The sequence below is a fragment of the Ochlerotatus camptorhynchus genome, unplaced genomic scaffold (assembly GCF_037179485.1).
Source record: "Ochlerotatus camptorhynchus isolate MF236.1 unplaced genomic scaffold, CSIRO-AGI_Acam_v1.1 ptg000363l, whole genome shotgun sequence".
NCBI lineage: Eukaryota > Metazoa > Arthropoda > Insecta > Diptera > Culicidae > Ochlerotatus > Ochlerotatus camptorhynchus.
In genome coordinates this window covers 323,529-348,476 of record NW_027040851.1, presented here as the reverse complement: position 1 = coordinate 348,476, position 24,948 = coordinate 323,529, and the positions used below count along the sequence as shown (strand labels likewise).

At 40.4% G+C, this 24,948-nt stretch overlaps 1 protein-coding gene across 7 annotated transcripts in view; it reads left to right on the top strand.

The window, feature by feature from the left end:
• The window catches only part of LOC135709734 (transient receptor potential-gamma protein-like), a 330,483-nt gene extending 306,303 nt beyond the window's left edge, over nucleotides 1–24,180 (top strand). For 5 of the 7 annotated variants that reach the window (XM_065232109.1, XM_065232110.1, XM_065232111.1 and 2 more), the window contains 7 exons: nucleotides 18,934–19,202; nucleotides 19,260–19,364; nucleotides 19,428–19,623; nucleotides 19,681–19,875; nucleotides 20,151–20,712; nucleotides 20,780–21,201; nucleotides 22,031–24,180. In XM_065232109.1, coding sequence (XP_065088181.1) covers nucleotides 18,934–19,202; nucleotides 19,260–19,364; nucleotides 19,428–19,623; nucleotides 19,681–19,875; nucleotides 20,151–20,712; nucleotides 20,780–21,201; nucleotides 22,031–22,426 — 2,145 coding nt within the window. In that variant the 3' untranslated portion in view covers nucleotides 22,427–24,180. Of the gene's footprint in view, nucleotides 1–18,933; nucleotides 19,203–19,259; nucleotides 19,365–19,427; nucleotides 19,624–19,680; nucleotides 19,876–20,150; nucleotides 20,713–20,779; nucleotides 21,213–22,030 lie in introns of all 7 variants that reach the window. The other 2 variants (XM_065232112.1, XM_065232113.1) reach the window with 2 other exon arrangements.
• The last annotated feature ends 768 nt before the right edge of the window (nucleotides 24,181–24,948 follow it).

Sequence of the window (24,948 nt, the reverse complement as noted above, 5' to 3'; positions counted from 1 at the left end):
AACTCCCAGCGTTTTCATCAGCCACTGTTCTGTCCAGTGCTGTAGTAGTCCAGCTTCCGTGCAGTGGCGTTCAGTTTCTTCGTAGCGCCTCCACAATGGACTCCGAAAATTTACCAACTTGAATTTTATTTGATTGCCGAGCTGAAAATCGGTCAACTCAATGTATCGCGATCGTTCCGCTTCGAAATCGTAGTTGCTCGGATGAGCCATCATCATACGGAAATCATTTTCAGCACCAAAATAGGCATGAATGCCATCAAATGTAATATTTTTGCGATAAGAAAACCCAGGTTCATCGTTGATGACTTTGAGCAGTTCGCTTCCTTTTTGAATCATCGGTTTAGATAGGTTCACATCCAGACGTAGACGAATCCCATTTCGCACCATATCATCAACGGTACGAGCATCCAACATCCGTGGATAACTGGTCATCAGTGCAATAATTTTCGTTTCGTATGCACTTAACAGAAAGAAGTAAAAGATTGTAAGCCCGGAAATGATGGTCTTTTCCAAGAAATCAACCCTGTTCATGTCCGATTGCTCGTATCCACAGAGAGGTAGTAATATCAGATCGTTCTTGAACAACGAAGGATACAGCCGCATGATCAGTAGGCAGCCACCAAGAAGTGCAACGATAGTAATCCACACATTCAGATTGAACGGCTCACCGAACAACTCAATCGCTGCCAGTTTCCGACCACGAGGAACAACAATCACCAGACGATCGACATTTGAAGAAGGATGCAGCAATGCCTGTGACTTTAAATCGATCGTACCTTGGTAGATTGTTTCCAGGCATATGTCATAATTCGTATCTTCTGGAGAAAATTGTAATCTTGTGAAGCATTCGTCATGTCCAACGGTGGATGAGAATTCGCAGTCAATTCCATCGAAACGATACGAGCCATTCAAAGTGTTGAACATTGCCGTAATCCACTGCCATGCAGGAGTCAAAACTATGTTCTGTTCATTAATGTTGTTTGATCCTATGCGGTACGAAATGAGAAAAGTACGTCGCCCGAGATTGGCTGTTTGATCGACGAATAGCTGTTTTGCAGGTAGCAGGCCGTTTTTAAAGACCCGTCTACCAGAATATCTCAAGTAGTAGGAAGTTCGGAATGGACCGAATTGTACGTACACGACATTGACTAAAGACGAAGACTGGAACATCAATCTCATGACATGCATGAAGTATTCTGACAAAGCCGATAAGAAAACCACAATCCGCACCAGATTATCCACGGGAACTCTCATGATATGGTTGACCAATCCCATCACATCAGGAATTTCTTTCAGATGTATGATCCATAGAGCCGGTTGAACGTGAATCGGAGTGGTACAGTTACCTGTGAATACAACCTTCGAGATTCCGTCGAGCTGCGGCAGGATTTTGTCCATCAAGGAAAAGCCGATTGGTTCCTGCTCGATGGTGTGGAACCAACATTCAAACTTTCCCACGTGGTTTACGGAAAGGTTTTTTATCAGAGCCACTGCATAATCCGCAATCTTGTCATGATTGGTTCTTTGCGATTTTGCCACGATACTTAATGCTACCAAGAGACCCACGGTCCAGATGTGAGCTTTCATCCTTGAATGTTGCTTATACAGTGAAATTCCAAATCGTTGCTGCTCAAATTCAATAAATCCCAGTGCAGCTAATCTGAGCTAATCGATCTGATGGATATGCACTAGGAATGATTGGGATTTTTGTAGGAGTGCAGATATGGGATCGCGGAATTAGGAAAAATTAATGTTGTTGTTGTTGTTGTTGTGGTAGCACCATAGAGAAGTGCGGGATCAGTTGCGGCATACCAAAAGCATCTTTAAACAGCTGTATGTACTAGGTGGGGTGAAAAGTAACCTCTTTGACCGCCAGAATGCACTGCTACTGCAAAAAAGGTTATGGTGCCTTTTAGTCCGTTCATATTTAGGCAGACATGCCAAATTTCAGTGCGATACTGTCTTTAGTTTTGTTTTGACAGCTGATTGTTGTTGACGGGTTTGGCATCAGGTTGAGTGTGGATAAAAACGATTTTCGTTCTCTCATAAAACATTATTTTTTGAGAGGCAAAACGGCGAAGCAAACAAAAGAAAAGTTGTATAAAATTTATGGGGCTAATGCTTCGCTAGATTACACCACTACCGATCAAGTCCTCAGCGGCAGGCCTTCCGATACGGTTACAGAGGACAATGTGAAAAAATAGATGAAATGGTGTTGGCTGACCGGAAAGTGAAGGTGCGCGAGCTAGCAGATACTGCAAACATTAGTACTGAGTGCACACGCCATATTTTGGGCGAGATTCTTCATATAAAAAAGTTATCCTGATCATATAAAAAAGTTATCCTGATCATATAAAAAAGTTATCACTCCTGACCAAAAACACGAACGCGAGAGCACTTCGGAAGAGTGTTTGGACTTGCTGATGCGGAATCGGGTGGAGTTTTGGCGTCGATTGGTAACTGAAAACTAAATCCACTATTACACCCATAGAACAGAATGAGTGCAAGGCAATGGACTGAAGCTGGCACGAGTGCTCCGAAGCGGCCGATGGAGGCTTGATGGGTCGGAAAGGTTATGGCGTCTGTTTTCTGGGATTGTCATGGCATACTCTTCGTGGATTATCTCGAAAAAGGAAAAAAAAACATCAACAGCGAGTATAAATGTGCATTATTGGAGCGATTGAAGGCCGGAATCGCTGCAAAACGGCCTCACATGAAGCGAAAAAAATTGTTTTTGCAAGACAATACCCCGCATAAATCACAACCATACGATTACCACATTAAAAATGGTTTATCTTCCTCTGAAAACCATAATGAGAAAGGTTCAGTCAACTTTAATCAAACCATACCTAGATAAAGTTTTGACCATATTGATTAAGGTTTTCGAAGACCCAACCATATGAACAATGGGTGGTTAAGAACGTTCACCATACGAAATCTCGCTTTTTCTCATACATTTTTAGCAAAACAACTATAGCCTTACCACATCAGAAAAGGTTCTAGTTGGATATGTGAAACTATTTCCATTAACTTTCGAATAAGGTAGTACGGTTTAGAACCAACCATTGTTGTTAACTTCATGATATACTATGAAATGGTATAAATTACTATACTTATTGACGTTATAATAAATACTGTCGTAGCTTATCCGGAATACAGCCATCATGGGTTGTTCTTTAATTTTAATGTGATTTACAAGATTTCTTTTTGTGGACACCTCCCTTGCTCTTGGTAACATGTTTATTGATCTAATATAAAATGAATAGATAAATGAATTTGCCCTGCAAAACAAACTCCATTCCATTTCTGGAAGATAAAAAGGCCCCGGCATAACGTACCTGCTTCGATTTCCTTTTTGGATGATGTGAGCCACCAACATCGAAATCTCCTTCACATGTAAACCGCTGTTAGCCCTGAATATTTGTGTAGAAAATGCATGCGCTTTTAAGAAATATTTTATGCTTTAAGCTAATATTACCAAGGGTTTTAAAAATAAAATAACGAACAAAACAACACAATGAACTCACGAGCACCGTTTCAATCAAAAGCGTTTTCTTCTGTTTGTACAAATTGTAAAAACATAAAGCAACCATAATCGAAACACGTAAGCGTTGTACAAGTTGTTTACAACTTTTATTCGTAATGTTTTGTAACAGTTCTGTATAGTTGATCAACCGTAACAAAATTTAGCTGAAACATACCAGAAACTGTAACAGTTGAAAGTAGTGTTTCTTTAATGTTTATTACATTCCATAAACCATAACAAAACTATTTTGTGAAAAGTTAACATAGCTAGTAAGGTGTCAGTGAAGTTTGAACTGTTCTAGAAATGGTATTTTTCTATGCGGGACGCCGGCGCACAAGAGCATCGCAACCACGGCTAAAATCAATGACTTAAGGCTCCAACTGCTTCCACATCCACCGTATTCGCCCGATTTGGCTCTCTCAGACTATCATCTCTTCCCAAACCTCAAAAGATGGCTCATCAATTAAAAATTCAGCTCACGTGAGAAAATCATCGACGCCACGGAGGAGTATTTTGCAGACCTTCCGGAAAATTACTTTACGGACGGGATCAGGAAGTTGGAAAATCGCTGGAATAAGTGTATCGAGCTGAAAGGGGACTATATTGAATTAAAAAAAAAAACATTTAAAAAAATCATTACCCAGGAGCTTACTTTTCACCCCACCTAGTGTATATCAATGCATTAAAAGAATGGTTGATTTTTGGTACAGATGTCACTAGTAAAAAAAAAGATTCGGGGATTTATTTTGTATGCAGAAAACCAAAAATTTTGAAGTTTAACAAAATATGTGTGTGTATGCGTGTATTTAATCTAACCCCCACTGGCAATATAACAATTAACAGGAGTCAGAATGCCTGGTAATTCACGTCCATTCCGAGGTCACTTTCACATACAATAAGACCCGCATGTAAACATTACCATCATCAATTGGATAATGGCAATGCCAACACACTTCCAGATTCAAAAACATGTTGTTTTCAAATCCAGCAAGTATTAAATAATAGTGGAACAGTATTTTTGAATAACTTATAATTAGATTGATCTCACCAAACTCTCCGCCTCCGGTAAATCAGGCAATCTATTCAAGTGACGTGGCTCAATTCGTATTCATTTGCCTCTATCTTTTTTCATCCACAGAATCCCGTAAAATGATGTACGAAGCTTTTGTTGGTATTGATAATAACTACAACTGTTGTGAATTTCTCAAATCTGTATCTGTTATGCAAGGCAGAATAGAGTGGGCAGAACTTTTTATTATTTTTCAGTGAATGTAATTTATGTCGATTTCGTTTTTGCTACACCGCCGAATACCAAAAAATTTCAGGGTGTGGCTATCGGTTGTACCTTTATTTACAAACAAATGATAATGAGCTGTCAATGACTCGCGCTTAAGGTGCATTCAGATCTAAGCGTACATTAGCGGAGCGGAGCAAAATTTGCGTTGGAATGAGAGAGACAACCATTACTTTTCTCCCTCTCGTACCTTCGCAAAATCTCTCTCCTTTATGGCTGCTTACACTACACCGGTGTAGTGTAGTAAAGACGAAAACGTCATCACATTCACTCTGGTTCATCATGCCCAACCAACGAATCCAAACACATAAAGCAACCAACGATACAGACAAAACGGTTGCTACGACTACCATGAAAAATTTGCTCTGTAACATAGCTTGATCGGAGTGGTAGAAGGATAATGATATATTGCTGCCTGCTTTGTTTCAATATACATGAATGTGGACATAGCTTGATCTGAATCGAGAAAAGACATGACAAAAAAATGCCCATTAACACACGTGTATCGTCTTCGGCTTTATTTTGTGAAGCAGCTTGCCAACAATTTGCTCGTTTCCTTCTATCGCCCCGAGTGAGCTGTGTCGCACGGGCTGCTTCTCATGAAAAAAGGAAGAAGATTATATCATTATTACTTTCCAGTTCTGACATAGCGTTATCATTCGGTTCGTTGATCGCTTGTCATTTTGTCATTTGAAGATATTTTTGATACAGATTTGAGTTTTTCACAAAAGAAGTGCCTAATACTAAAACCCAAGGGGTTGGTCACTCTACACAAACTTGGGCACACCCGGGTGCAGTCATTGGCGTTGTTTGGCACCCATGGTTACAATTTTTATGATCTTTAAAGTTACTGGCAACACTGAAATTTTTCTGCGCCTGCGCAGTGTGCATGTGTCAAAATGTTATTGATGTAGCCACTCCTAGTCAAATTATTTTCAAAACAACCGTGAATCTCCACCAAGTCTCGCCATGGATTCTCAAAATCGTTACACCCGTGACGGCAGTCGCATCCACATTTCCTCCCAGACGAAGAACAACTAACAGCGGTATCTTGACCTGACCGAGGTTTCCGGGCATTGGCTACACAAACTAGCTTCCAATGCTGCTGCTGGTCCGTCTTTTTTTTTTACGAATTTTACAGGAAACGGACCAGCAGAAGGAACAGCAGCAGTAGCAACTAAATCAGCAATGGAAGCAGCCGCAGCCGTCGGAGTTGCATCGCTAATTCGTGTAGCCGTGGCCGACGCTGGAAATCTTGGGCCGGTCACGACAAGTGGTGCTTGAGTTTTAATCGGAAAGTCAACAACCATACAAAAACTATACCATCCGACCATTAGAACTGCTCGAATACATCCATGGCGGTGGCTGGGTACACCAATCATTCCATCGTCCAACATATAATGGTGGAGGACCGTCTAGGCAAAATCTCAAATAGTTCAACAAATTATTTTTACTCCTGCCTTTTTGCACTTCCAACTAACAGCTTCATGAACGGGAGTTTTGTGCATTTGCGATCGATCGCGCTCTGGTTGCACTTCATGATAGCGTTCACTGCCAGGGCTACGCTCGGGAACTCTACCAATCCGGAGGAGGAACTTTCCGATTTCAGCGGGAACATTCGCACTTGCGACGGGTGGCAGTCCTTGGTGGTGAATGCAGTCAGCAGCAGATCCTCGGACGGCATACGGGTGGGGTATTGAAGAAGTGGAGAATGCGGTTTTTGCTGGCCTGGGAAACGATTGTTTTGGAAGCGCTGTAGACCTTGAAGCTGATCGAATTGCCCGGCAGGGTGTACGGGTTGGTGGACTCCGACAGGTAGTTCTGCTTGGAAAATTGGTTCGTCCGTTTCGGGTCAGCGGTGCGTTCTTCATAAGTCCGACGTGTGTTCCGACCGGCGTTGGTTTCCAGTTTTCCTACGGATGATGCTCGGGCGGTGAAAAATTCGGTTCAAATCCGTTTCCTCCGCCGGCTCCCAGAAGAGTTGGTTGACTAATGATTGACTTTCGTTGTGCGGGGTCGGTCTTCCGCCGAAGATGGAAGGATCGTGTAGCAACGGAGCTCGTCCGTTACAGGCATCCTTGGAGACGGCTGCATCCATTGTGTAGTCCCAACTGGAGTCCGTGTCGTTTTTGAAAACATTGAAAAACAAAACAAAAACAAGAGCTGTTAAAATACCGGGTTGCCAAACAACGCATTATTCACAAGCAATCAAACGTCAGTACAATGACTTCTTGGCACTGCCGGTCAGCTGCGGCTCACAAAGGTACACTGAGAAAAAAGTTGGCGCAAAACAAGTGTGTAGAGTGACCACCCCTTACTAAAACCTAAAATTGCTTCTTACTTCATTTTTCGGAATTCAATTGATGAAAAATGTTAGAGGTAACTGAATGTAAATGATTGTACGAAATTAATGTAAATGATTTTCCATGCCTGAGTTTGACAGATAACCCTTGGGTTAACTTAAAGTCCACCCATTATAGGTTTCTTGGAACTCCTTTAAAAGTTTTGTAGTTTCCTTGAAAATAATTGGTCGCTCCAGATCAGTGGTTCCTTCACAAAAATTGAACAAAATTAACGTTTCCCAGTTCTCTTGAATGTGTTCCAATTTCCCTGGAATCAATTTAAGAAGGATTTTTGGTTGAAAGCTCAAAGAATTTTTACAGAAGAAAAAGTTTGAAGAAGCTTCCAGAGGAAGTCAGAAGAATTTTCGAGGGAAACCCGAAGTAATTTTCGGAAAACTTCTGGGGAAATCAGAAGACATTTCCATGCGAATCCAAAAAGATTTATCATATAAATAGAAAGAAATTTTCAGAAACGATTGAACCTATGATTGAAAAAGATCTTCAAATGAAACTTGCTGAAGAAGTAGGATGAACCTCCCTGTGGTAGTCAAAAGAAGCTACCGTGGAAGCCAGAAGGATCCATAAGTCCTTCTGGCTTCCACGGAGTCTTCCGATGGATCAGATGATGATGTCTAGGAAATTTGCAAGAGACTTCTGGGAGCATTCAGAATTATATAATATTAAAATTAAGTGGTTAAACAATTCTCTACTGCATAGATCATTCTAGATAAGTTAAAAAATAAACATTCTGATGAATAACTGCCATGAATTCAACGTATTACCTTTCTGAACTTTGAAACACTAATTCTGATGTTCTCAGTGCTTTCCCAAAAGTTCTATCCATTTTCCTGAAACAAATGGAATTATCCTGAAAACTATGAAATTAACCTGAAGTTCTTTGGACTTGTGAAGCTTCCGAAATATTTACGATGTTATTTGGAGCTCTCTGGACTTTACTGGGTTGTCGAATTTTAATAGAATGTGAAAAAACTGTCTTAAATTTATCGGAACTTACCCTTACAGATCATAGAACATACCCAACACGTTGGACGTTTCTGCAATAAGACTCTGGAAGCAGCTCTGAAGTTCCAGGGAAGTGAGCCAGAAGAAGCTTCCTAGGGAAGTCAAAATAACTGTCCGGGGGGAATCGGAAATGACTAACGGGGTAAGGTAGATGAATATTCCTGTGGAAAATTGGAAGAAAGTTCCGTGGGATTAAAATTCCAGGTAATTAAAAAGTGAACATATTGATGGACCTATTTGTTCACTGCATAAAAGTATTTCCACCTGTTGTTTTTCGATTCTTGGGCAGCCAAAAAACGACTAAAAAATGGGAACATTAGTCGAAAGAGAATCAAACGTAAGAAATGCTAAAATATGAATAGTTTTTGAGCATTTTGAGGCTCACAGAATTTGAGGTATTCAAAAAGAAAAAAAAATAAGTGAAAGTCTCTCATAACAGTATCCTCTTACAGTTCAGCACGAGCGGCAATACTCATTTTAATAATTAAAATGAAAATGGAAGTACTGCACTTTTCTGCATAGTTGTCCCATTCGTTAAAACAGCAAGCTGCGAAAAACGCTGTTGTAGATTTTTTGCTCCATGGGCTCTTATGAATCGGACAATATACACGGATAGAAATCTTTTTAAACCTTTTGGCAAATTTCTATTGCTGATTATTCATATAATGTATAAGTCAACTAATAAGCAGACGCCTTGCAAAAAGTTAATGAAGATCATGTGTCAAATGAAATGTATAAGCAGTCTATACACACATACCTTTTATGCATTCTTATAGGACCTAAGCGAGGGGGCGACTCTATCTAAGATACAGGAAATTTGCTTCAAATATTTTGTATGTAACAAAATTATCATAGATTTTGAACATTAATAAGTCAGCTGCCCCTGGACCAATTTCAATAACTCTATCACCAATCGATCAGAAATATTTCTACGCATCAATAAAAATGCTTCCGACTGATTATTTTAACGTGAAACTATTGAAAAAGTGGTAATGTCAAGCATTGTCCAATGTACAAATAAAATGTGATAATTTTATCATTGTTTTTATGAAATAAACGTTCTTCCCAAACCCAGTCGTCATAATCAAGTACCTCTTGGTTGCAAATCATTCTGCTCTAACATGAAAAGATATAAATGAGCGCTGCTGTCTAGCCTCAACTCATTTTCGCTTCGGACGGCGTGGTGACCAGGCAGCAGAAGCAACAATAGCAGCAGTAGGAAGGCGGTGGCAGGTTAGGTAGTCCACTCTTCTACTTAACAAGCAACAATGACTGGTCGTGGCAAACGGGGAAAAGGTCTTGGTAAAGGAGGTGTCAAGCGTCACCGCAAGGTTCTTCGTGATAACCGCCATCCGTCGTCTGGCTCGCCGTGGCGGTGTCAAACGTATCTCCGGTCTGATCTACGAGAAAACTTGAGGTGTGCTGAAAGTGTTCCTGGAAAATGTGATCCGTGATGCTGTAACCTACTCTGAACACGCCAAGCGTAAGTGGCCATGGATGTCGTCTACGCTTTGAAGTGACAGACGCACTCTGTACGGTTTCGAAGGTTAAATCATTACCATTTTTGGCAACAAAACGGCCCTTTTCAGGGCCAACAAGCTTAGTACAGTAAAGAGTTGGAATAGGATTTACCTGTGCTTGTCCATATTCAGAACCACACGCCCCTAACGACCACACAAAACGCTCTCCAGAGTTGTAATCTTGTAACCAAACATGGAAGCAACCCTGTTTCAAGGGAAATACCCTTAGCTATAGTAAGGGACCAAAATTTCCAATTCGGAAATAGTGCAGAGAGTACATTAAATCATTATATTTTTTTTATTATTATAGTCACTTTAACACTCTTGGGTCATTCGAGACTTGTCCGGGGTGAGATTTGAACTCGTGACTTTGGCGTGAGAGGTATGGATGTAAACCACTACGCCAGGGTCGCCCCCATAATCATTATATTCTACTATCAAAATGACCCGTATATTATCAAAGATACCCCGTTTTAAGGTTCTAGTCTTAACAACATAAAGGGCACCATTATGGAGCATTTGAATTGATCAAATTATTCGCAGTTCTACTTGAGGGATAGAGGGATAGAGGATGACACACACACTTAGGATGGCTCCAGTTTATCATCATCATCTTCTTCTTATTCTGCTTCTTCTTTGAATGTGAAGCTTATTGCTCATCACATGTTTGCTTATTTCGTGATCTCAACTTAGTGTTCTAGATGCACTTCAGCAATTATTAATTGAGAGCTTTCGATGCCTGTATCATTTTTGCATGAGTATAAATGTGTGGCAAATGCAACTATACTCTATGCCCAGGGAAGCCGAGAAATTTTCCAACCCGAAAAATTCCTAGACCGGACCAGGAATCGAATCCAGTCACCTTCAGCATGGTCTTGCTTTTTAGCTACGCCTTTACCGACTGATCTAAGGGAGGCCTTAGTACCTTTATTAGTTGTTCTGATTCTATCTTCAATCTATCTTTCGTTCAGTTGAAGTTTTGCCCATACTACTTGTTTGACTTTTTAACCTTTTGCCCCTTCAACCTTTTGTCCATTCAACCTTTTGTCCCTTTGACTTTTTGGCCCTTCAACCTTTCATACTTCTGATTTTTTTGGTAAACGACCTTTTGTCTTTTCTACCTTTTGTCATAGATTCATAGCTGACTAATTCAAACTAGGGGAATAGTTTGTTTTTTTTTCAGTAATCAAAGGAACACATCTTAGTCCGTCTTACATATTTCGCCTTGTTAATACTGTCAAGACTCGGGTTGAACCATCGAGAATGGTCTTGAAACAAGGAAAAATGCGTGAGTCTTCTATGTGGTTCGTAAATTTTCTTGCAAAATGGTCAATATCGGTTTGGTGCAAAATGCGCAATACATTGCGGCATTTTTTTTTTTCATAAATGTATTTCAGGTGAGTGCATAAAAAATTACCACTAGTGAAGAAAAAACCTCATGTTCTGCCCATTTTGTGCTACAAGATTTGAACAGAAAAAGATGGGAATCGGTTTCTCTATCCCGTCGTTCAGTCAAAACACCTGAGACGACCACGATCAATCTCCGGTACTCCCAAACGCTTGCCAACGTATTCCTTCAGCTTCCGTCGATCGATGGTTTGAACGTTTTCTACCGCGCATATCAAAGCACTAACGCTCCATCCAACTATCAACACAATCCATGCAGGTTTCAGCTCTGCCAGATTAAGATCTCTATTCTTGTCCTCAACACTATCTACTATCCGAGTCCCATAGCTAACTCCCAGCGTTTTCATCAGCCACTGCTCGTCCCAGTGTAGAAGCAGTCCAGCTTCAGCACAGCGGCGTTCAGTATCATCGTAGCGCTTCCATAGTGCACTCCGAAATCTTACCAATGTAAAATGTACCGCAATACCGTACTGAAAATCGGACAGCTCAATGTATCGCGATCGTTCCGCTTCGAAATCGTAGTTGCTCGGATGAGCCATCATCATACGTAGGACATTTTCGGCACCAAAATAGGCGTGCATGCCATCAAATGTAATATTTTTGCGATAAGAAAACCCAGGTTCATCGTTGATGACTTTGAGCAGTTCGTTTCCTTTTTGAATCGCTGGTTTAGATAGGTTCAAATCCAGACGTAAGCGAATCCCACTTTCGACCATATCATCAACGGTACGAGCATCCAACATCCGTGGATAACTGGTCATCAGTGCAATAATTTTCGTTTCGTATGCACTTAACAGAAAGAAGTAGAAGATTGTTAGCCCGGAAATGATGGTCTTTTCCAAGAAATCAACCCTGTTCATGTCCGATTGCTCGTATCCACAGAGAGGTAGTAATATCAGATCGTTCTTGAACAACGAAGGATACAGCCGCATGATCAGTAGGCAGCCACCAAGAAGTGCAACGATAGTAATCCACACATTCAGATTGAACGGCTCGCCGAACAACTCAATCGCTGCCAGTTTGCGACCACGAGGAACAACAACCATCAATCGATGGGCGATCGAAGAAACATGCAAAATTCCTTGTAAACTGATTTTATCTTTGTAGATTGTTTCCAAGCTTATGTCATACTGCTCATTCCTAGCTGACCATTGTAATTTTTGACGACATTCGTCAAGTTTATCATTGGTTGTAAAATCGCAGTCAATTCCATCAAAACGGTACGTGCCATTCAAAGCGTTGAACATTGCCGTAATCCACTGCCATGCAGGAGTCAATACTATGTTCTGTTGATTTATGTTGTTTGATCCTATACGATACGATATGAGAAAGGTTTGCCTCTCGAGGTTGGCTGTTTGATCGACAAATAGTTGATTCGCTGGTAGTAGATCGTTTTCAATTACCCATCTATCAGCATATTTCATATAGTAGAAAGTCTTGCTTGGTTCGAATTGTACGTACACGACATTGAATAAAGAGGAATAGATGAACATTGAATACAGAAGCCGCATGAAGTATTCTGGCAATGGCGAAAAGAAAACAACAATCCGCACCAGATTATCCACTTGAACTCTTAGAATGTTGTTGAACAGTGCCATGAGATCCACCGGCGAGGGAAATTGCTTCAGATGTATGATCCATAGGGCAGGTTGAACGTGAATCGGTGTGGTACAGTTACCTGTGAACACAATCGTCGAAATTACGTCGAGTTGTGGCAGGATGATGTCTATCAATGAATCACCGATTGGTTCCAGCTCGATGGTGTGAAGCCAACAGTCAAACTTTCCCACGTGGTTTGCGGAAAGGTTTTTTATCAGAGCCACTGCATAATCCGCAATATTGCGAGAGTCGGTTTCTTGTGATTTTGAAACGGTACTGGATGCTATCAAGAGGCCCACGATCCAGATGTGAACTTTCATCCTTAAAGGTTGTTCAAACAATGAATGTAAAGTAGTTCAAACGCATTCAAAATCGAGCGTAGCTTATCAGACGTAATCAATCTGATGGATAGGCAGCAAGCAAGGTTAGATTTTTGTACTATCTGGATTAGAACAGCAGTGATGACCAATGTGGATCTCTATGATTCGATAACCACAGACCAAATTTCTTTATGCACACAGTTCGAAGCTAAAGTTAAATTAAGTTAATACCAAGTGAGGAATATGCAGCTGTTGATTGTTCATGTCGTAAAAAATCTTAAATTAAGTCTAAAGGCCATCGTTAAATGACAATAAATAAAATTATTTGTTACACTTTCATCAATTCCATTTGATTGACCAGGATTTAAAACTATTCTTCCGAAGGAAAATTGTCAATCGTATTTTTTGGTACTATTGGCATTTGCATTATCAATTAATTTTTTTTATCTTGGCAGGACTTTCCTGAATTTCGGCAGGTCTTTTCTGAACTACACCAAGTCCTCCCTGAACTTCAGTAGGACTTTCCAACTTGTCATTTCAGTAGTTTAGAATTAATATAACTATACAATAATATTGTATTTATTTTTGCAATACTTGTTGGTACCAGAGCTTAAAATTATTGACTGCCTAGGCTATGTGTGAAAGCACTGCACTATTCAATCCATTGCTCTGTGCAGACTGTTTGTACCAAACGGTAAAGGACAAGGCCATGACAGAGCCAACAAAAACATTCAGTCACTCACGAGCAGGCGACGCACACCGCTTGCCTTCGCTCACACAGCATGTAATTGGGTCATTTTTCCATAGAAAATGCACGCTCAGTCATTCAAAACAAATATTGGGTACCATCACGGCAGAATAAACGTGTTGACTGAGCTACTGACTGAGTGCTCAGCTGCCAGTGACTCGTTTACCTCTGAATCATTCAGACTCTCACGGGGCAGGGAATGATGAGGCAGATGGCAGTTCTTATTCATATCAAAATGGCAGCCCTAAGTTTGCACCTTTAGAATTGATAAAACGGTCCATAAAATATTGAAAAACGTTCCATTAAAAACATCCAAATGATCCATAAAACATCGGAGAAAATCCTTAAGAAAGTGTGGATGATCCATAAAAAATATCAATATTATCAATATTTTATGTGAAATTTAGCAACACAATTGTAAAAATGTACCACTAAATTTCTAAATAATGTGCATTGGAATTGTACGAATTGTCCATAAACGTATTGCAATTGATCCATAAAAAATCAAGTTTGCACACTTAAAAATATAAGCATGATCCATAAATTAGACGTATATTATTCATGTTTAGGACACTATTTTTTTAAATTTTGATCCATAAACCTTGAAAAATTGCTCCACTGCTTATCTACTTAGTGTATTTAAGGTAGATGTGCGAAGCGACGGGCAAGCGTCTACAGTTAGCATCCAAAAAGAAGATTCTATAATAATATTCTTAAGAAGCTTCCTATGGAAGCTTCATTTAGAAACTTTTTAAGAAGCTTATTCTAGACGCTCGCCCATCGTTCTGCTCTTCTGACAAAAAAAAAACACGGGCAGAACAGTAAACCTGAGTAGCTACGCAGTAATGTAGCAATTTTCCAAGGTTTATTGATCAAATTAAAAAAAAAAAAAAAACATATGTATATAGACCGAGGGGGGTGACTCTAGCTACGATGCAGGAAAAAAATGTGTTTTGTTTCGGCTAGCTGCGCGCACGCTGAGTAGATAGAAAGAAGATTGATGACGATTCTGAAGATTTCCTGTAAAAAGATGAGGCATGATGCAAGTAGATGCGAGAAATTAAAGAATATTTTTCGAAGATTGATTCGCTAGTGGTAGATCTGTTGAGCATCTAGAATTGAGATTTGGATGTGTCGCTCCCTCGATATAGACTATAATTGGAACACATTTATTTTTCATTTTTTCTTAAGAAGATTATTATAGAAGCTTCTTTTGGAAGCTTATTCTAGACGCTTGACCACCGTCCGCTCCGCACATCTACCTAAAAACACAGCAGGACAGTAAATCTAAGTAGTTAAGCAGTAATGGAGCAATTTTTCATGGTTTATGGATCAAAATTAATAATACAGTGTCCAAAACGTGAATAATATACGCCTAATTTATTGATCATGGCTGTTCGGAATATCGGGATAACCATGTACCGCCAAACCCAGTGACAACCCTGTGGGAGATTCAGAGAGCTACGGTAACGGTCGCTGTCAGAAATGACAGACGTCAGGTTTGGTTCAACGGAACTGTGAACTCACAGTTCCGTTGAGCCAAACCTTATAGCGAATTCGTTTATTATCGGGGTTGGAACCAGTTCCAACCCAGTGCGAAACCGAACTTTTTATCAGTGCGAACCTCAACCTGAGCTGGGTTTTAAAAACAAACGATCAAACTGACGTTTGTCAGAAAACAAGCAGACCCAATCTTGATACCCGATCCAGGTTGGAACTGAATAATAAACGAATTCGCTATTAGATAGGTCGGAGTATGAACGAGAAAAAAGAGGAAAAGAAGATACAATTCCAAACCATCTAAAAAATGTTTTACAGCTAAATTATTTTAATTGCCTAAATTTGTTAATATACCTATCGTTTAATTAAATTGTAGTTATTTGTAGTGAACTAGCTACCAACAATCAATACAAAACTAACGATTTTAAATTGGCTCACTACACTGATACAAAATCCATTGGCAAAAATACTATATTGCTACTAGATTTCATTTAATTTCACTATTCTTTGTATCAAAATTACTATGCATTTTGAGCAAGCATAGTAGTTTCACCAGAATCATAGTAAACTGTTTTACATTCGTAGTCAACTATACTGAATTCATAGTAGATTTAACAGTAATAAGCGTGGTTATATTGATAATAAGTGTTTTCTGCAAAATAGTATTTCCAACTATGATCCTTGTTTCAGTGTACTTGACTTGCCTATTGATCCCAAGCAAATCGATTAACGTACCCCATTCTAGTCAAAATTCTAGTACTACACAATATTTGTTTTGATTCGCTATGAAAGTTTGACAGGTAAAATGAGGGGTTCGTCGATTTTCTCGTGTTTTATAGGGGTGCATCGATAAGCTTGGGACCGAAAATAGTACCAGAGCTTAGCCAAAAAGTTGAGCACATTTCTTTGGGACCTTCTGGTCTTAAAGTTACCTCTATGTAGCTACTGAAGTAGGTTAGTTGGAGGTGGAATTCGTGCAAATATTGAATTTAATAACCCTATATTTGCTTAATCTAGATACTACAATTTGATCCTAAAATCTGGTAACCTACAATTTGTTCCTATACATGATTTACCCTAAGTAACTAGTAAAGGGTGATACGGTCAAAATTTGGTCAAGGGAAAACGCGTGTAAATCGGTGAAATCGTTTATTTAAAAAATCAAATTAAATTTCTTTTTCAAGTTCAATTAGTATAAAATTCAGGAAAAATATTTAGTTAGGCTTCCGCTTTTCCAAATCCGAATTACCGGGCCTTACGCTTGACCCCTGCCATCAGATTTTGTACAGCCACCTTGTCCACCTTCTTCGCCGCAGAAAGCCAGTTTGCCTTGAACTGCTGCTCGCCCTTAGAAGTTTTTTTGGTCTTCTTTAGGTTCCGCTTGACAATAGCCCAGTATTTCTCAATTGGGCGGAGCTCTGGCGTGTTGGGAGGGTTCTTGTCCTTGGGAACCACCTGCACGTTGTTGGCGGCGTACCACTCCATGGCCTTTTTACCGTAATGGCAAGATGCCAAATCCGGCCAAAACAGTACGGAACCGTGTTTCTTCAGGAAAGGCAGCAGACGTTTATTCAAACACTCTTTCACGTAAATTTCTTGGTTGGCAGTCCCGGAAGCTATGAAAATGCTGCTTTTCAAGCCACAGGTACAGATGGCTTGCCAAACCAGATATTTCTTTGCGAACTTTGACAGTTTCATGTGCTTGAAAACATCTGCTACCTTTCCCCTTCCTTTTGCCGTATAAAACTCCTGTCCCGGAAGCTGCTTGTAGTCGGCTTTGACGTAGGTTTCGTCGTCCATTACCACGCAGTCAAACTTCGTCAGCATCGTCGTGTACAGCCTCCGGGATCGCGCTTTGGCCGTCGTATTTTGTTTATCATCGCGATTTGGAGTCACTACCTTCTTGTAAGTCGATAGTCCGGCTCGTTTTTTGGCTCGATGCACGGTTGTAGACGATACACCCAGCTTATTTGCGGCATCTCGGAGAGAGAGGTTAGGGTTTCGCTTGAAACTACCGGCAACTCTCTTTGTCGTCTCAGCGGCTTCCGGTTTTCGATTTCCCCCCGATCCAGACTTCCTGGTTGTCGACAAACGTTCCCCAGACACTTTAATTACATTTGTAACGGTTGATTTGGCAACTTTTAGCGATTTTGCCAACTTTGCGTGCGAGTAGCTCGGATTTTCGCGATGCGCGAGCAAAATTTTGATACGCTGCTCTTCTTGCTTGGACGGCATTTTGACAACTGAAGAGTGAATTCCAAAATCAAAATAGGAGCAACATTCTACACACACACACCTTCAAAATGAGGGGTGTTCAGGTTTTTTAAATGCAAAATTGAAAGAAATACGTCAAGTTGATATTGACCAAATTTTGACCGTATCACCCTTTAAGTAGCTCATTCTACATCGTTTGCGTGCTTAACTAAAATAATAATTGAATCCCTAAATGCTAAATCTAGCCAAATCTTTGTTGAAAGAGTGACGGAAGATAACTCTCGGTTTGAAAATCTCCCGCTCAGCATCCTATCGCTTTTCATGGAGGAATTTCTCTTCCTCCAGCGCTTTCTTATTTGCGCTTTTCTCCTGCAGCAACTGTCTAGGGATTCTTCCAGGCTGACCTCAATGGCACTTCCTTTTCCAGATTCGGTTGCGGCATCACTCCTCGCTCTATTATTTCTGCTAGGTGGTTTCTTTGGGACAGACTTCTTGGTTCCTTTTTCAACCTTCAGCATATTTGTGCACTTAGAGCACGTCTACGGAACCTCCTTTACAGCTGTTGTCTTACCAGCACAACTATAATGGGTCCAGAAATCGCAGACATCACACTGAAACATATCATCTACGTGGTCGTGGCCTTCACAAAGCGTACAGTTTCTATCGCTGTTCTGTTCTTCACTCAACGGTGGTGTTGATCCCTCTGACATTTTGAGGTTATATCCGATGTTGTTCTTCAAGAATTTTCGGATTAATGAAAGCAACTTCCTCAGAGCAGTCTCGTTTTGGACAGCTTGAAGCTGAAATAGGTTTTATTGTAAGCATTAAGATTGGTTTTGATTTTATATTAGTTTAATTAAACCAATTTCAGCTTCAAGCTGTCCAAAACGAGACTGCTCTGAGGAAGTTGCTTTCATTAATACGAACATGGCTATATTTTTAAGTGCGCAAACATGATTTTCTATGGATCACTTTCTTTAGTTTAAGGTTCACTGCTGAATGTATTATGGATCAATTGTTTATGTTTATTAGTAATTCGTACAATTTCAATGCTCATTCTTTAGAAATTTAGCGGAACATTTTTACAATTGTGTTGCTAAATTTTACATTAAATATGGATCATATTGATATTTTTTATGGATCATTCACACTTTTTTAAGGATTTTCTCCGAAGTTTTATGGATCATTTGGATATTTTTTATGGAACGTTTTCCAATATTTTATGGATCATTTATTGGTTTTTATGTTCAAAAGTATGTTTGCCTATCAAAATGACTCAATGAACCTGACTGTTTTGCGCACTGGTTGGTCCAATTTTTTTTGTGCTCAATCATGTTCAGAGCCCTTGTCTCATTTGCAATTTTCAGTTAAATTATCGAGCATAAGTAGCCGTTATTTTTCATTAAACTTTCTCAATATCCTCGTTTTCCCAATCAACAGGTCCAAAAGGAAATGGCCATCAACAGGTTTGCGGCGGACCTGCCTCGTGAAAAGTGGGACACCTGGGATCCGATGCTGATCTCCGAGGGTCTGTTCAGTGCTGCCAACATCTTCAGCTCGCTGAAACTGGTGTACATCTTTTCGGTGAATCCCCACCTGGGACCGCTGCAGGTATCGCTCTCCCGAATGGTGATGGACATTATGAAGTTCTTCTTCCTGTACGTGCTGGTGCTGTTCGCCTTCAGCAGTGGTCTCAACCAGTTGCTGTGGTAGGTTGAGTTCTTCGTTGAGTGAAATGGGTGATTAAAGGGTAATTTCATTTGAAGGTACTACGCCGATCTGGAGAAAAAACGATGTCCGGAAGCATCGGCGTTTTCCAACATGACATCAACGGATCCCAATGCATGTGTAGTGTGGAGGCGGTTTGCAAAGTGAGCTAACACTTCCTTTATCTTTGTCCGATCTTAACATTTATCACTTGTTCTACATTTCAGCTTGTTTGAAACCATTCAAACCTTGTTCTGGGCGGTGTTTGGTCTGGTGGACCTGGAGAACTTCGAGCTGGATGGGATCAAAATTTTTACTCGCTTCTGGGGTATGTTAATGTTCGGGACGTATTCGGTGATCAACATTGTGGTGCTGCTGAATCTGCTAATTGCCATGATGAATCATTCATATCAGCTTATATCGGTAAGATGGTTTCATAATTTCGTGGCATTAAAGATTAAGATTCATTGTGTCTTTTAGGAACGTGCCGATGTGGAATGGAAGTTTGCCCGATCCAAGCTTTGGATAAGCTATTTCGAAGAAGGAGGCACATGTCCACCACCCTTCAACATCATCCCGACGCCCAAATCCACCTTCTACGTCTTCCAGTGGGTCAAGAGGAAATTCTGCGGACATTCAAAGGCCGTCAAAAAGGAGCACATGAAGACGATTCGAGTGAGTAATGATTTAAGTTAAACCCTTCCTCTGGATGTTCCCCGGGACCTTGGAAGGGGGAGGGGAGGGGGCTGACCGTACAATGCACCTAGTGTTTCTAATGTGTGATATCACGAATCTGTATCCCCTTGTTGCCCAAATCCACTGTCTCCCGATGAATCTTTCTTCGCTGACTATCGCTCTATGATCGGGATCTCCTTGTATGTGTTGAAACTCTTTCCTCTTCCGCTATTTGCTCTGCTCCTGTTTCCTGTTTGTTTTCTGTTTTGTTTCAGCGGAAGGTAAAGCAAGCCAGCGAACGAGACTTCCGGTATCAGAGCATAATGCGGAACCTGGTGCGGCGATATGTGACCGTCGAACAACGGAAAGCTGAATCCCAGGGGGTTACCGAAGACGACGTCAATGAAATCAAACAGGACATCTCGGCCTTTCGATGCGAATTGGTGGAAATTCTGAAGAACAGCGGAATGAACACGACCAGCGCCACGGGATCAGGAAGCGGTGTCGGTGGCAAGAAGAATCGTCAGAAAGAACGTCGACTAATGAAGGGATTCAACATTGCTCCACCTCCAGCTCCGGAAGGTGGACAGCATCTGACGCCGGTTTCCGAGTTCACATCACAACTTCCGGAAAATTCCCCACACGAAATGTTTGCCGGAGTGTTCGGGCCTGGTCTTACTCCTAAGAAAGCCTTGCACCAAGTCAATCCCATGCATCAGTATTCATCACAGTCCCAAAGTTCCTTCGGTGAAAACAACAATCCTATGCACAAACTTTCAAAACTCGCACCGAGATTCCACTCCAAAAGACCTAGCTCGCAGAAAAAACGATGGGGTAGTAAGCTGCCACTAACGAACCCCCATACTTCGAACCATGCTAACTCCATCCCTTATTACATTTTTAGGCACTCTCATCGAGGCGGCCAAGCACGGAAGCGTTTCCAAGTTTATCGGTCGCTCCCGATCGGAGGATTCCGTGTGTAACCACGGCCAACGGGGCGAATCGGCCAGCCATAGTAACAGCCCTGCATCAGATGAAGCCATCACGGAATCCCCATCGGACTCGAATCCGAGCTTGGATCGACCGGAAGTGGAAGCATCTCCGGATCCAACCAAACACCATGGCCATCATGGGGGCAGCGATAAGACGCACGGAGGCAAACCCAAGGACACCTCCCATCACTACCATCTGCACTTTGGTGCACTGGCCGCCCTCAAGCGAAAGCGGAAAAAGTTTTCCAACAGCCGGAACAGCAGTCCGGTGCTGGATCCACCGAGTGAAGTCGTTCCTACGGCAACGGCTCCGTCGAATAATTCTAGCAGTAAGGTATGTGATGGGTGAGCCATGATTTTGGAAGATGTGTTACGGTTGTTCTGTATTGGTTTTCTGTTTGTAAATTATGCTATTTTTGAAACAGATGGCTTTTGCGCTTAAAATCGTTAATACAAGCTAGCTGAAATTTCGTATACATATCAACTAAAGTTCTAAAGCTAATTTTGAAATTTTCATAATCTTAAGACCACTTTAAAGCTAATTTCGAAACGTCTGAGCTTTTAACACATTGCTTGAAGTTTTCTACTATAGATGGCCTGATTTTCGTACTTATTCAAATGTTATTATGTTGTGGAATACACATTGGTCTCGATTATCAGCAGTAGACTTTTTTACTTTCATCGCAGATTTCTTAAAAACGACCCTTCAATCACACAAAGTAACACCACCAGCGGACAGACAAGACAAGTCCCAATAAATTGGTAATGTTGATTTGAATTATTGAGTTTTTGTTTGCGATGGATAACTGAGTCTGACCTGGATGCGGTGTCTCAAAATTATCGGAAAATGGTAAAAGTTCCGCAAATGTCATTTTTTGTTTGTTTTATTTTTAATGTTATTCTAACAAACACAGCGTGAAGGGTTAAAGGCATATTAAATCAGTTTTTGCTTTTTAAAACTTATCAAGCTTTTTTAAATGTTGAGGTTTTACACTTTTTTCTTTAGTTTTGTCTGTGTTCTAACATTAGTCATCATTCGAATGCTGGGACGGTTTCAAGTATACAGGAGAAATGTTGGAACGCCTTTTTAAAGCAACCCAACGAGCGAATGATGACTGCATGTATTTCCGATTCAAATTCATAATCCTGATCATGTTCCGTAGGTGCTGAAACGTGCATCTAGTGTGCCGTCGTCACGCAGCGGGTGTGACGAGGTTGTCATTGGCAACGCCGGTGGTGTCATTGTAGAGGGCGCTACAGAAGACGCCAGTGTTCCGCTGAAGACTCCCCGACACGAACAAACCCAAAGCCAGCATAACTCGATGGAAAATCAACTGGACCCTCCGTTGACACCGTCGACGACGGAGGAAAGTGTCGACAATCCGTCACACACGAGGATCAGCTCAACTGAGCCGCTCCTACAAATACAGGGTCGAGCGGTGAATATTGATGAACTTACGACCCCAGGCGGTCAGAGAACATCAGGCCAGCAACCTTCCTATAGAATCCCTGGAGTCACTCCGGTGCGGGGACATTTCCAATCCCAAGGATGGTTATAGGGCCTATTCAAAGGAGGTGCTTGTTTTGTACATAGTATTGTTGGGTGGCAACCGAATGGAGCAGAACGCCATCATGAGTATTATCTAGTCATTTAGTAGAAGGATGTTGAGAGAGAGAGAGGAATACACACTTGAACTGCCATCACGAAAACAGGACAAACTCTTACCAATCGGATGTAAACTTATCGAAAGCAAAATTCTAAACCAATCGGAGAGGTTCAGTTTTTGGCGATTACCCACTGTAGTTATCGTTTTCTTGGTTATCATGAAGGCCTAAACGTTTGTTTGACCGGGACTTTTGAGACAACTATTTGGATGTAATTACTAGTTGGGAGAATATCCCTTCTCTTAACAAAATGGGAATTGGGCGCAAAACACTTAATTGAGTGAGTGAAGGCTTTCGGCTGACATCTTCCAGCTGGGACAGAAGACAGAAGCGGAAGCTTCACTTCACCCACCAATGTTGAAGTAGAAATACCTAACCTCATATACTAATAAATTGCACATATGGTATAGAGCAGGAATGGAGGTTACGTGTAGTGAAACATAGCTGATCGAATCACTTATTAAAAACTAGTCAACATAATAGCAAGGAGAGATTTTTAAATCAACAAACAAGTAAGGGACCACGTCTCTTAAGTCGAATAACGTCGAATGTATAGCGATCATCAAACATTGATAATAAATTATCACATGTCAACATTAACAAAAAAAAATGAACCTAAAAATGGTAGATTTTAACCACAGGGTGTTTCATAAATAAAAAGTCATAAATACAACTAGAGGCAAAAGTTTTACCGTTGAAACTGCAGCTGTTGTGGGCACAGAGATAAAAGTCAACATTAACCCATTTTTTTTATAAAACTTAACATGACACAGCATAAACATACACACTCATACGCAAACTAGAACAACTTTATCCAACTTTCACAAGTACACCAACACCCAACTGTAGAGTTCACCTTACTAAAGAATTTACATACACGCTAACACACAAAAATGAACACAAGGAATTTTCCTTGACTAACGATGAGAAGAAATCAAAGGAGGCCTTATTATTGAGAAGATATATGTTATAACAAAATAAACAACAACTAGAGACCATAGCTAAATGAAAGGAGCTGTCAGTATTATAGACAACTCACAGTTCTGAATTGAATAAGTTATGAAGCTATTAGGATTTATAACTAATAAAAAATCACACAACAATAAATATTGTTAAAAAAGCAGATTTCAAGAAACGTCGGTTCTAATAATAAAGTTTCCCATGGTCGAGATCTGAAATTCTCATCCAGTAATCAAATTGGTGGCTATAGTAAAGTAAATCAACGAGAACCGACGAATCGTTAACAATTTTAGGCAGTTTCTGGGAAATTAGTTGATTCAAATGGTGAGCTAACACAGTAGCTCGCAGCAAAACAGACGAAGGACATGAGAGGAGTAGTTGAATTATGCAATTAATCACCTTAATTAAAAACAAAAAAACAGTTCACCAAAAGCAAACGGTAAATGACAGTATCGAAATTAGAGATTTATACTTAACAATGTGAAGAAGGGTAAACAAGGAAAACTGGAAACAACTAGTCATAGACATACACTCAGAAAAATTATATATTACTAGAATATAGTTATCGGCGTATATTCCAGTCATTGGTTACACAGAATTATTTGAATTATAACCGGAGGTAAAGATGCTATGGAATTAGGAAAAGAAAGAGATTGTTTATAGGAAATTGATCCAAGGAATAAGAAAACCCAAATGAAGATGGTCTTGTCAGTGTGACAGAACAGAAAAGAAAGCCTACAAGCGCTAGTGTTGGTCAGTGTCATCCTGATAGTGCTCGTAGAAAATTTACTCAGCTACAACTTTGTCTTGAATCACTTTTCAATGTAATGTAAGCATCAAAAGTTATCAATAATTCAAGCCACTAATGTCTTACGATTATGCTCAATCAACTGTTCAGCAGGCAACATTGGTGTTTCTGGCGCTTGGAATAGAGCACAAAAATCATGGCTACTATGTCACACTGCAAGATACAGTGTTGCTCACAAAACAATTGCTTGATCATGCCATAAGATTATCAATCTCTTAAACAATTAATAACTATATATTTTGACGTTTGGCTCAACAACTATATTCTGCTAAGTTGAAGCTAAGAAAATTTTCCATAAGTATAGCTTTTGAATTTTTGAACAGTGCCATATGGAAAAAGGTAAGAAGACAATGAACAAAAAGTTTGGATTTCCCATAGTAATTTCCATATAAACTTCAAATGGTTTGTGCCAAGTCAGTTTGTTTTCAAATGAGTTCAAATTTTGGGAGACTAATCATTACCCGGTTTGAAACCGTTTGAGCACTGTGGAGCGAAAATGTCAAAATTTGCTTCAGTCTAATGCATATATTATGTCGCGCTCTAAGGGGGGAGGGGGGGGGGGGGGTCTAAGATTTTGTGACAAGCAATGCATTAGGCATAGGAAAAACGTCACGATAGGGGGGAGGGGGTAATTTTTTGCTCGATTTA